At 36.7% G+C, this 12553-nt stretch overlaps 1 protein-coding gene across 13 annotated transcripts in view; it reads right to left on the bottom strand.

Annotated features, from left to right (window-relative positions):
• CKAP5 (cytoskeleton associated protein 5) overlaps positions 1-12553 on the bottom strand; it is a 94643-nt gene that overhangs the window by 53271 nt on the left and 28819 nt on the right. For all 13 annotated transcript variants that reach the window (XM_012096359.4, XM_012096358.4, XM_012096357.4 and 10 more), the window contains 6 exons: positions 7675-7768; positions 6998-7191; positions 4968-5174; positions 2411-2582; positions 1679-1811; positions 1328-1428 (listed from right to left, as the gene is read on the bottom strand). In XM_012096359.4, coding sequence (XP_011951749.3) covers positions 1328-1428; positions 1679-1811; positions 2411-2582; positions 4968-5174; positions 6998-7191; positions 7675-7731 — 864 coding nt within the window. In that variant the 5' untranslated portion in view covers positions 7732-7768. The remainder of the gene's footprint in view (positions 1-1327; positions 1429-1678; positions 1812-2410; positions 2583-4967; positions 5175-6997; positions 7192-7674; positions 7769-12553) is intronic.

Genomic DNA, 12553 nt, shown 5'->3' on the forward strand with positions numbered 1-12553 from the left:
TTTGTGGTCATAAAGTAGAAAATGCTTCACTAGAATTTGAATTAGAATATTCACTGTTGGAAAGAACTAGGGATACAAAGATGACAAACGCGTCACCTTGGAGGGAATTATAATTCACTTCAGTTCATCAAATATGTATTTGTTAATCGGAAGATAACAGAATGCGCAAGGAGCTGGTAGTAGAGGTAGGTCTTCAGTGAATAACTATCAGGTCACGACCACTGGGAAAGGGGAAGTACAGGCAGCTCTGGGACAGCAAAGGATTTAACTCAGTTTAGGTTGTCAGGTAAGACCTCCTCCCAAAAGTGATGCTCAAGGTGGGATCTGGATGATGAAGAGATATTATGGGGTAAATGGGGAGGGGGCGGGGAAGAGTGTTATAGGCAGAAAGAACAGCGTATGTCAAGGCCCAGAGTTTAGGGTGGAAAAAAAGTCTGGTGCATTGGATATCAGGAGAAATTCAGTATGACTGGAGCATGGGAAGTGACAGCAATTAGAGATGTGGCTGGAAGGTACATGGAGGCCTCAAAAGTACCATAGATTGCCTCAATGACTACAGTATGATTTCAAACATCATCTTAAAACCCATGGAAGCCATTGAAAGATTTTAATGAGGCAATAATGTAGAAAGATTTCCATTATCAGAATGAAAATGACACCTCTACTTATACTGTGAAATATGATGGGAAGGAGGCAAAAGCAGACAGGGAGTCTTGTGGAAGATGCTGCAGCATATCCGGCAAGAGCTGATGCTAATGGCTGGGACAAGACTTTCTCAGCGGGGGATAATTTGACTCTTGGGGTATGCTTGGCAAAGTCTGGAGACATTTTTGATTGTCATGACTTGGAGGAATGGTGTTATTAATATCTGACTGATAAAGGTCAGAGATGCTGCTAAACATCCTACATGTGCAGACAATCCCCCAAACAAATATCTGGCCAAAAAATGTCAACAGTGTCAAGGTCAAGAAACCCTGGGGAAGGGGGGGGGGAAAAAAAGCAGTAACTCTTGGGTAGAGAAAGAAACCCTGGGGATGGAGAAAAGAGAATGAATTTGAGATATATTTAAAGGTAAGACCAGACAGAAAATGAGGAAGTTAAAAGTCAAGAATAATGTTTGGGTTTCTGGCAAGATGTGAAAAAACGGACTAATGTAGGCACTTATTCAAACTAGTATGGGAACAAAGAAGAAACCACTGACTCATTCTAATAGGGAAGATATGGTGGAAGAGGGTGCACCAGGAAGAAGGCTCAGCAGAGCATTCTCCAACAATATTCAAGCCAGTATTAAACGTGAAATAAATGAAAGAAGTTTACCATTACTTACAATTTTGTCATAAAAGTCTTTGGGAAGCTTGGAAAGAATTTCTACTGCTTCCAAAAGCTCATAAGCATCTATCTGTGGGACCTCATCACCATCATCACCACCTTCCAGGAGGAAAACAAAACAAACCTTAAAAATGGATGAAATGGTTTTACTTACCAAACAGTCGTCAGTTGTCCTTTCACACTCCTGATGCAATCTTGCCACAGGAGGGACCAGAATTATTAATCCTACAAACAACTTGTATTTTATCAAATGGCGGTCCTATAAAATTTACCTCGTGAACACAGGTTCCTGTTACAGGGCCAGTCTTGCTAACTTTTTTACAGAAACCAGTGCTGATAAGTGGCTTACCTCCCTCAGCATCTCCACCAGCAGACTGTTGCTGTTCCAATTTAGCTTCTAGTTCTTGCTGGGAACGCAGAAACCTAGCTGGTTTAGGAGCACCTGTTGGCAGTTTGACCCACTCTTCTTCTAGTTCTTTCAACTGCAAATATCATAAAATATTTAAAAAACATATCTAGATCTCTGCTATGAGAGAAAATATTTATATTTACTAATGGACCGGAACCCAATTTCTTATTTATGCGGCTCTAATAAGGCAAATAAGAAAAAGATAAACTTAAATTGTGTACATTTTGTAGTAAAAGTCAAACCAATGTATATCGACTACACTGAAGGTGTATGACTGAACAGTTAGAAAAGAATAAAATCCAGTTTTTAAATCACTCTTATTATTTCATGAATTCACATATATTTGCATCAAATAGTATCTCTAAAACCAACTGAAATATAAAAAATAAGTAGAATCCATTCTGTCCAAATGGATATTAAGTCCTACAGTATTATAAAAGGATCTTTTAAACTGTTATAGTTTTGACACTAACATACTGGTATCACAGAATACACAGTATTTAACCTGAGTGGACAAAAATAACAGCAGAAACAGGTATGTTTGGAAAAAACAGATTTCAAAGCAAAGAATGAAAAATAATTATTTCTAAGGATAGAATATCAACATCGACGGGAAGGAGCTATCTCCGTATCAACCGTATATAAAGGCAACCAGAAAACGCAGCGCCTCACCTGCACAGGGTTTATGTTTTGTAACGGGGGTCTCAGAGCATCTCGGATCCATCTATAAATCTCTACAGCAATTAATTTGGCTTCATCTCGAACAGCCTTCTCTCGAGATTCAAAGAGTTTTGGCAACACTTTGATAATTGGCTTCAGTAAGATGATTTTGGAACCAAATTCACTGGAATTAAAAATTGGGGGGAAAAAACCTGTCACCACGCACTATGCTTGGGTAAAATATTAACCTGAATTCACTCAAACTCAGTTTTACATCTATATACAACAAAGACATATATAGGTCAAGTTTTTTTCAGGGAAGAAGAAAAAAGGAACTTGTAACAACATCTGTATTTAAATGCCGTTCTTCCAAGAATATTATTTAATGTCCAGAATCCAAAATAATACTACCATTTAAAAACTTTCTAGGTAATCAGTCTAGGAATCACTTAAATCTGAAATAGACCAACACTCATGTAACATCTTAAATAGACATATATGCACATATAAAAGCTTAAAATACAAATAAGTCCATTTATAAATAGTTAAGTGAGTGAAATTTATTTTTAATAATCTTTTATTAACTGTTCTATGTAATTACGGGGATTCACTCTGCTTGACAGATCACTAATCCTGGCAGTGCGTCTTTTATTCCTGACTTGAAGCTATCACACTATAAATTCAGGCAACTTAAATCTCTCTTTGCTTCAGTCTTCCAAGGGAAAAAGAGCTGCATTCTGACTTCTTCATTTGGGATCTCTTAATCTTCCTTCACATTATTACTGTTTCATCTGATTTTTGTTTATTTGTTTCGCTATCCTGGACTACTTCTGAAAGATATTTTAAAAAACAACAGATGGAGCAGGACCAAATGGAAAACAGACACCATAACAACACAAAACATAATACTACACAGATTACTCTAGGGGGGATAAAAAAGAGTTTGAGAAGCCCACTTTAGGGGCCTCAGAACGTTTTTGGTCTCCTAAAGCTAACATAGACAGCTTGAGGAAGCTCTGGAACCAAGGTCTGAACAGTTCGGCCCTAAGGTTCCATAAAGTCCCAGAGAGCTATCTAGTAGGTCTACTATAGATTCTGAGATGCTTTAGAATAAATACAGAACCATAGAGGGATGGGAATAAACAACAACATCTATTAGGAAAACATAAGACAGCATACCTAACTTGGTTTTTTTTCTACCTTTATTCTCCCAGTCAGCTTAAAAATGAAATAGCCACAGTTTATAGAATTCCAGATTAGAAACTTTTAATTTTAAGGTAGAATATAGTATGATATATATATTTATTAAAAAACCAATTACTAAGGATAGAACAGATCAAGACAAACACAATCTGACTTCCCTGGTGGCTCAGACGGTAAAGTGTCTGCCTACAATGTGGAGACCCAGGTTCAATCCCTGGGTCAGGAAGATCTCTTGGAGAAGGAAATGGCAACCCACTCCAGTATTCTTGCCTGGAAAATTCCATGGACGGAGGAGCCTGGTGGGCTACAGACCATGGGGTCACAAAGAGTTGTGTCCAATTCACTCACTCAATCTTGACAATGCATCAAGTCACTAAATTTCTAAAATGATAGTATATCTATTACACTATAATAGGTTAGGAATGAGGAAAATTTTATCACAAAAGAATCTAAGTAAAAGCCAAATTTTATGAAAGAACATTACGAACGAAGTGAAAGACAAAGTTTACAGACTTATAAATTGAAGACAGCTTAACAAATTTAAGAATTTTGATACTTTCATGTAAGATGAACACCAAAGGAAGCATATTCTGCAAGAAATAGGTCATATACAAAATCAAAAGAGAACTGAATTGGGAAGATCTTCACACCCATAGGTCACACATTTAGGATTTCACTAGAGCTGCTTTCTGAACTATCACATGTGGAAGTATTGGGGATAGGATATCAGATGAGAAGGACTGCCAGATAAGAACAAACTAGTGGTTTGTTTAATTCAGATTTTCATAGAAAATTACAGCCGCTTGTTCCTAAAAGAGATCCCATTCATGAAAAATTTCACTGTCAAACAACATGAAATCCTAGGGTTGAAAATAACTTATTACATAAAAGTTATTTTCTATTTCTGTTGTTATGCCTCTGTTTAAAAGTGTACAGCATTTCCTTCTATTTTAAAAAACACATAAACGAAGGTTTGCTTTAGCCAACAACTACGTCTTTAGCCAGCATTTCAAAGTACATATATTTATGCTTGAGAATAAGAGAAAAAGAGCTGTTAAATACCCTGAGGAGTGCTTTTCCAGGAAAAAGTTAATTCATAATCTTAAAACAGGTCAGAAATATCCCCCATTCATCTTCCTTAGAAAGAGATTTAGATAAAATAACTATGCAACACACTTAAAGGCTAAAATTACTAAATACAAAGTATCAAGCCTAAAGAATGGCGCTGGTTTTTCCAGGTCACTCTTCTGGTTAGTATGGCCTGCCAAGTCAACCCCAACAGTTTTTATTTCTGTTTAAATCAGGTAGCCAAACTCAATAGAGAGATTCTAGTCAACAGAACTGAAGCAAAAAGAAAAGGTCTTACCTTAAGGCTTTCCTCAGTGTCTCTATACAGGCCACAACGATCTTGGGGTTCTTGTTGTCCAGGCCTTTCAGCAGCTCCTCTTGTACAGCTTCTCCTTTCTCAATCTCTATGTACATTAGACAAATCTCAATGCCTAGCTCCTTGGCTTTGGCTTTGGGTTGGTTGAATACTTTACTTACAACACCTGACACAACTTCTCCCGTGGTTCTGTAATATACAGATTATAAACAATAACGCCCATGCACATAAAAGCACTCTTGAGTGGAAAGAGCTGGAAAGGGTCATGCAAAGTGGGGGAAACAAGCACTTGTCTAAAAAACACTTAGAAATAACGTAAATGAGACTCTAAACATTTATGTTCAAGAACGTTAAAAAAAAAAAAAACTTATGCAAACTATTTTAAGACATGTCACAGCAGATCACAGTTTCTATTTATACAGAGAAGAAATTTAAATAAGAAAGCAAAAATCCCTTGAAATCTCACTACCCAGAGAAAACTACTTTCAACTTTATGGTATCCATCCTTCTAGACTTTTCTATATGTACAGATAAACAGATAGATACACATACATTTTATAAAAATAAGGTAACAGAGTTCTTGCTTTTTTGGAAAAATTTTAAAAGTCATTTTAAACACTTTTTAGGACAGAGAATTTCTTCACAGAAGGAATGGATATGCACCTTTAATAACAAAAGGCTGCTCCTGACTCCTTGGCAAGACTTTACAGTATCTTTATTGCTTTGAGTCTCTTCTAAATTAAATAAAACCTGAACTGCTGGAAATTAGAGAAACTGAGTGGGTCTGGATCACACATGGCATTAAACAAAAAGTTTCTAGTATCAGAAGAAAAATGAAATTAAGAAAGCAACTGTCTCACTGATGGCAAGGGAAAGTTGGTGATGCTGGTTAACAAAGCTGTCAAATTATAACTGTCTTTCTAGGTATAAATTTTGAGGTGAGTCAAGTACATATTGGTGTCTTCTTTATCCATACTGGTGTCTTCCTTTTTTTTTTTTTTTATTATTATTTTTTTTTCATACTGGTGTCTTCTTATCCATGGGTTCCTCACCTGCGGATTCAACTGAATTCAGATCAAAAATTTTTGGAGAAAAAAATTCTGGAAAGTTCCAAAAAGCAAGAGCCATGCAGCCAGCAACTACTTACACATCATTTACATTTAGTTACAATTGTTTATTAGTATTTATACCGTGTCAGGTATTAAGAGTAATCTAGAGATGGAAGATGGATGAAGGTTATATGTCACATATAAATATTAGGTCATTTCATGTAAGGGACTTGAACATCTGTAGATTTTGCTATATCCTAAGGCATAGGGGTACAGACTTTTGTCCTGGAAACAATTCCCCTGGAGACACTGAGGGATGGATATACATATTTCTTGTGCAATTAGGTCAAGGGTCCCTATTCTTTTTCAGTATGGAGGACTCCTTTCAATGACATAAAGACTACGGTTAGAAAAGTCATGTTTATGAGGTATGGGAGACTGGAGTGACTAGATACATCTATCAACCAATAAACTGGGAGATACAGAGGTTGTAACTCACCTCTCCTAAGAGAGGAAAATGCCTAATGACCATAGGGAGAAAGATGTGGCTCTAAGATGACCCAGCCTGGAACCATTGTAAGGAAAAGAGTTTAGAAATACTCAAATGTTTTCAGTGAAATTCTGATGCCTTCACTTGACCACCCCAGTTTCCTCTAAAAATTTTTCCTCTTAGAGTGATTCTCATACAAAAATCTCAGCAGGAGAGAATCACTTGCTCATCAAACCCTGAGGAAAAAACTCAGTATCTGATTTCTAATTTGCTCCTCTCTAAAGATCTCATGTACCATTTAGACTTCTGAGAGCAGATAAAGACAATGAAAAACAAGGGTCAAGGAGCTATGAAAGTTAAGAAATGAATATCCTCTTAAAGTGCTAAGCACAATGATCCATAAAAATACATAATTAATCCATGTAGCACCAGACAGGGGTTTTTACCAGAATAGTTGAAAAGAAAGTACTTACTTTCCTGCTACATGGGCATTTTCAACATAAACAAGTGCAGCTTCTAATCCTTTCAACTGAACCACTGCATTGGAATCCGTCACAAACTTTTTGATCAATCCTAAAAATTTGGACCATTCTGGGCTCTTTTCATCTTTTATTTTCTGGAAGATCTTCAGGGCTTCTTCATACCCACTTAACCTTGCTTTCCACAGCTAAAAGAAAAGTATTTTGAAACAAAACAAAATTTACTGATATTATCATCTACTATTTGGGGGGAGGGTGACTATCTTATACCAGGTAATTTGAACAAAGGATCCCAGATTAGAAACAAAGATGAAGCTTAAGAAATCCAGATAGTTGATTTTCTTTCTTTTTAAAGATTAGCTAATAAACTTTTTCTTGTGTTTAATATTAATGATATTCTGCCAAAGCCTTCTAGAATTCATAAACTGGCCACTATAAATGTATCACACTTTGTATCCAAGTATTCGTCACTATTTCTTTGTAACAGGACATTAAAGAGGTAACGATTCAAACAGGAGACCGTTTCCTGCTGAAAGTGTCCAATCTCCGAAACAGGCTGTTTTTCTGGTTGTATTGTGTAATCATTAGGCTGCTTTATACTACACTATACAGTACAACTGCTGACGAAACAAGCCAATGACAGGGAAATCTGAGCTCCAGAAGAGTCTTACCTTGTGTTCACATTTCTGATCAACCGGCAGTTTCATCCACTCACTGTCATCTCCCATTGTGCTTCCAGTTTCTCCTTAGAATTAAGAGTAATTCCTAGTCAGATAAAAATCAGAATCCATTAACTCTAGCAACGAAGCTCTCTTTTATCAAGCACACACCAACAAAAGAATCTCATTCTTTGGTCAAATGCCCATTTAATTCCATTAATAGAACATTTAAAAAGTAAACAAAAAATTAATAAAAAATCTAAATAAATCTAGAAAGGACAGATACTATTCTTTAAAAAAGATGCTTTTATGTATTTTCCCAGATGAGAACTTCTTAGATCTATGACAAAGCTAGAATAAAACAGAAGAGCTAAACTACTCGGCCTTTTAAAAAAGGCAAGAAAAGAGTTTCAAAGATAAGTCATACTTTTAACTCAAAATACCGTAAGGCAAATAATCAACATGAAAAAAACCTCAATGCTAGCTAGCTCTCTACCTAATCCTGGTAAATAAATATGTCTATATAAACTAAAGGAAATCAACCCTGAATATTCATTGAAGGACTGATGCTGAAGCTCCAGTACTTCAGCCATTGATGTGAAGAGCTGGCTCAATAAAAAGACGCTGATGCTGGGAAAGACTGAAGGCTGAGACACTGGGAAAGGAGAAGCTTGGATGAGAAGCAGAGGATGAGACAGTTGGAGAGCATCCCAACTCAACGGCCATGAAGTTAAGAAAACTCCAGGAGGCAGTGGAGGACAGAGGGGTCTGGAGTGTTCCAGCTCGTGGGACAGTAAACAGTCGGACACGCCTTACTGACAGAACAACAACAACAAAATATAAACTAGCAAAAAATTAAATCCCCCAACAAACTAATTCTCCATAAACATTAAATCATTTTTTACTGAGGTTCATAGTCAACATTCCTTTAACAATTTTATGCTAGTCACTTAGATAATATAGCTATAGCAAATCTCCAAAATACAGAATACATAAAGAAGGAAAGTATTAAAACACAATTTCATACCAATTAGTAACCATGATGAAACTGAAATGTATCCACTTGAATCTTTCTAGATTTTTTTCAATGTACATGCAGTGTATAAATTAATATGAAAAAGGGCTAATCTTCTTGTAATTTTTTTCTTACACGGTCACACACATTTCCTCACATTTGAGAACATGATGTTTAAAGGTTGCATTGCACTTTATGTGTGTGTGTGTGTGTGTGTGTGTGTGTGTTAGCCGCTCAGACACGTTTGACTCTTTGCGACCCCAGGGACTGTAGCCCACCAGGCTTCTCTGTCCATGGAATTCTCCGGCAAGAATACTGGAGTGGATCGCCATTCCCTTCTCCAGATGGACTTCCCAACCCAGGTATCGAACCCTGGTCTTCTGCCTCACAGGCAGATTCTTTACCGTTTGAGCTAAAGTCTAAATGCATTGCATTTTATGAATGTACCATAATTACCAATTCTAACAGTGGACATTTAAATTGTCTCAAATTTTTCATTATTATAAATAACACAAAAGGGATCTTGTTTATCTCTCTGTCCTCAGGCCACGTCTGACATAAAATATGTCTTCAATCAATATTTATTTAATGAATATACACCTTGATACTGTCTACTATGAGTCAGGCACTGTGAAAAGTAGTTTTTAAAATTGTGGATTCATTACACTAACAACAACTAGGCCAAAGAAAAATATTCTTCCCACTTTACACACAAAGGCTCACGAAGATTCAATAATTTGCCAGAAACAACAAAACTGGCAGACAGTAGCTCACACTAAGATTCTTCCTTTACAACTTATTGCCTCCCATTTAAATGTTGGAAATACCCCAGGAAAAAATATTAGAGATTGAATTGTAAAAGTTTATTAGAGTAAATGAAACTTTCATTAAGACGTCTCTTCAAAATCGCCAAGACTCTGTGAAACAACAGCACTGTGTTTTAGAGTAGGAGTCAGAGAATCTTTGAGAAGGCTAATAAAGCAACAGTGAGACAATACAAGAGTTTGGGGAACAGTATGACGTTATTTAACTTGAAAATGCACATTCTCTACTATCTGGCAACTCCATCACTAGGTACACACCCTAGAAACCGATGCCAACTGCACCAGAAGACCTGTATAAGGACATTTACAGCAATGTTGGCTATAAGAGTCAAATGTTGAAAACACCTTACAAATTCATCAGAAAGAGAATGAAGAGTGGTATATTCACTGGATATAATATTACACAGCAACTAAAAGAGCTGCAAGTGCTGAAAGCAGCTACTCCAACAAGTACATGAACATGCCAAAAGTTGGCCCAAATGTCCACTGGTGGATGAATAAACAAACCGGTACGTATACACAATGGACCGTTACTCAGCTATTGGTGAGAATGAAGTACTTACTGACACACGTTACAACATGGACGAACGTCACACACACGATGCTAAGTAAAGGAAGCCAAACATGAAAGGTCTGATATCACACGATTCCATATGTAGGATATATCCAGAATGTATCAATCCACAGAGACAGATTCAGATTAGTGGTTGCCAGGGGTTGCGGAGAGAGGAAGAATGGGAAGAAACTGCTTAATGGATAAGGAGTTTTACTGGGACGTGATGGGAATGTCACTGCTTTGGGACTAGACAGAGATGGTGGTTGCACAACATCATGAATGTGTAAAATACCACTGACTTGTTCACTTAAAATGGTCGACTTTATGTTACATGAATTTCACATCAATAAAAAAATTTTTTTTAAGTTCCCAGGTGATTCTAACATGCAACCCTGGGTTAAAAACCTCTAACGTTATCTTCTTGGCACAAGTTTGAGCTGCAAAAGCAATCTTTCCTATCTGACTGATTTTCAAAGAGAAATAGTCAATGAGCGCTTTTAAAGCGTTTTCCAACCAAGAGAATGTGAACAACATTCAGTTGCTGGTATTCTGTCAATTCACCGCAATACTTTCTTTTTTCTTGTTGGTTCCTTTTTGAAACATGAAGAAAAATGTGATCCAACCTAACTGCACCATATAAAATAGTGTTGTCATTGTGCTAAGTTTTCTGAAATGGCTTCTACTGCTTCGTAGCCTCAGTTTAAAAAACTATTGATTTATGATTTTGTTGCTTTCCATTCAAAGGAAAGGCTTGGTTCGTATCAAAACTTTCCCAGGCACTGAAATAATGGATACGGTATTTTGTGTATTCATGTGACACTGAAGACTCTTGCTCTGTCTTTATCTTTTCCCAGATTAATATACTAAGAAAAAAAGGACTTCACTAATTTTTCTCCATAATTAATTTAAAAATTAATTTTAGAATATAATTTTTTATATATCTAAGAAAATGTATACAATATATGTGTTAGGAGGCATTACAATAAAATTGATATACTGACCTACCATCCAATTAAAAATCAGAACTCTACCAATATTATTGCACCAGCGCAACTCTTTCCTACCCTCATCCTTCTTCCCAAAGAAGTACTTTCCTGAAGTTTGCTTGGTTCTCTGCTGTGGTCAGTCACATATTCCTAAACAAAATTAACTGTGCTTGCTTGTAAGCCTTAGAAAATGTTATACTGTTGTATAACTCACCTTTTTCATTCAATGTTTCATTTGTAAAATTCACCCATGTGGTATACTATAGTTTAAATTTACTAAAATTGTGGTCAAAAGACTTATGCTGGTACAAAACCTTATCATTCCAAGGTAAGTACAGAAACAGAGGTAAGTGTTTAGAAACTGCCATAGCACCTATTCTAACTTCCTTTATTATGGTGCTCTGAGGAACTGAAAAACGTTGAGTGAGGCTAATGTATAAAATACAACAAGAAAAGTAAGGGAGGACAGAGAGTAAGGCTGGAAGGTAGTCTAGATCAGACCCTGGAAGGTCCTGTAAGTGATGCTAGGAAATTTGGACTTTATTCCAAAAGCAGGAGACTTTGATTGAAGGACTGTAAACAGGAAAATTTCATAAGGGATCAAATTTGCATTTTTCAAACTGTATAATGTAAATATAAAAGCAATATAAAGAATGTCTTAGAAGGCAGTAACAACAGAGGGAAAACAGAAAACTAAATGAAGGATGATGATAACTTGGAACTAACAACAGTAGCAACTCAGGTAGAGAAAAGGGAATGGATTTTAGAGACAAAGAATGTCAAGGACTGTCTTTATTGAGTGACTAACTCCCTGATGTTCAAGCTGGTTTTAGAAAAGGCAGAGCAACCAGAGATCAAATTGCCAACATTCACTGGATCATGGAAAAAGCAAGAGAGTTCCAGAGAAACATCTATTTCTGCTTTATTGACTATGCCAAAGCCTTTGACGGTGTGGATCACAAGAAACTGTGGAAAATTCTGAAAGAGATGGAATACCAGACCACCTAACCTGCCTCTTGAGAAATCTGTATGCAGGTCAGGAAGCAACAGTTAGAACTGGACATGGAACAACAGACTGGTTCCAAATAGGAAAAGGAGTACGTCAAGGCTGTATATTGTCACTCTGCTTATTTAACTTATATGCAGAGTACATCATGAGAAACGCTGGACTGGAAGAAACACAAGCTGGAATCAAGATTCCCGGGAGAAATATCAATAACCTCAGATATGCAGATGACACCACCCTTATGGCAGAAAGTGAAGAGGAGCTAAAAAGCCTCTTGATGAAAGTGAAAGAGGAGAGCGAAAAAAACTGGCTTAAAGCTCAACATTCAGAAAACGAAGATCATGGCATCTGGTCCCATCACTTCATGGGAAATAGATGGGGAAACAGTGGAAACAGTGTCAGACTTTATTTTTTTGGGCTCCAAAATCACTGCAGATGGTGACTGCAGCCATGAAATTAAAAGACGCTTACTCCTTGGAAGAAAAGTTATGACCAACCTAGATA

Source organism: Ovis aries, chromosome 15, assembly GCF_016772045.2.
Source record: "Ovis aries strain OAR_USU_Benz2616 breed Rambouillet chromosome 15, ARS-UI_Ramb_v3.0, whole genome shotgun sequence".
In the NCBI taxonomy this organism is placed as follows: domain Eukaryota; kingdom Metazoa; phylum Chordata; class Mammalia; order Artiodactyla; family Bovidae; genus Ovis; species Ovis aries.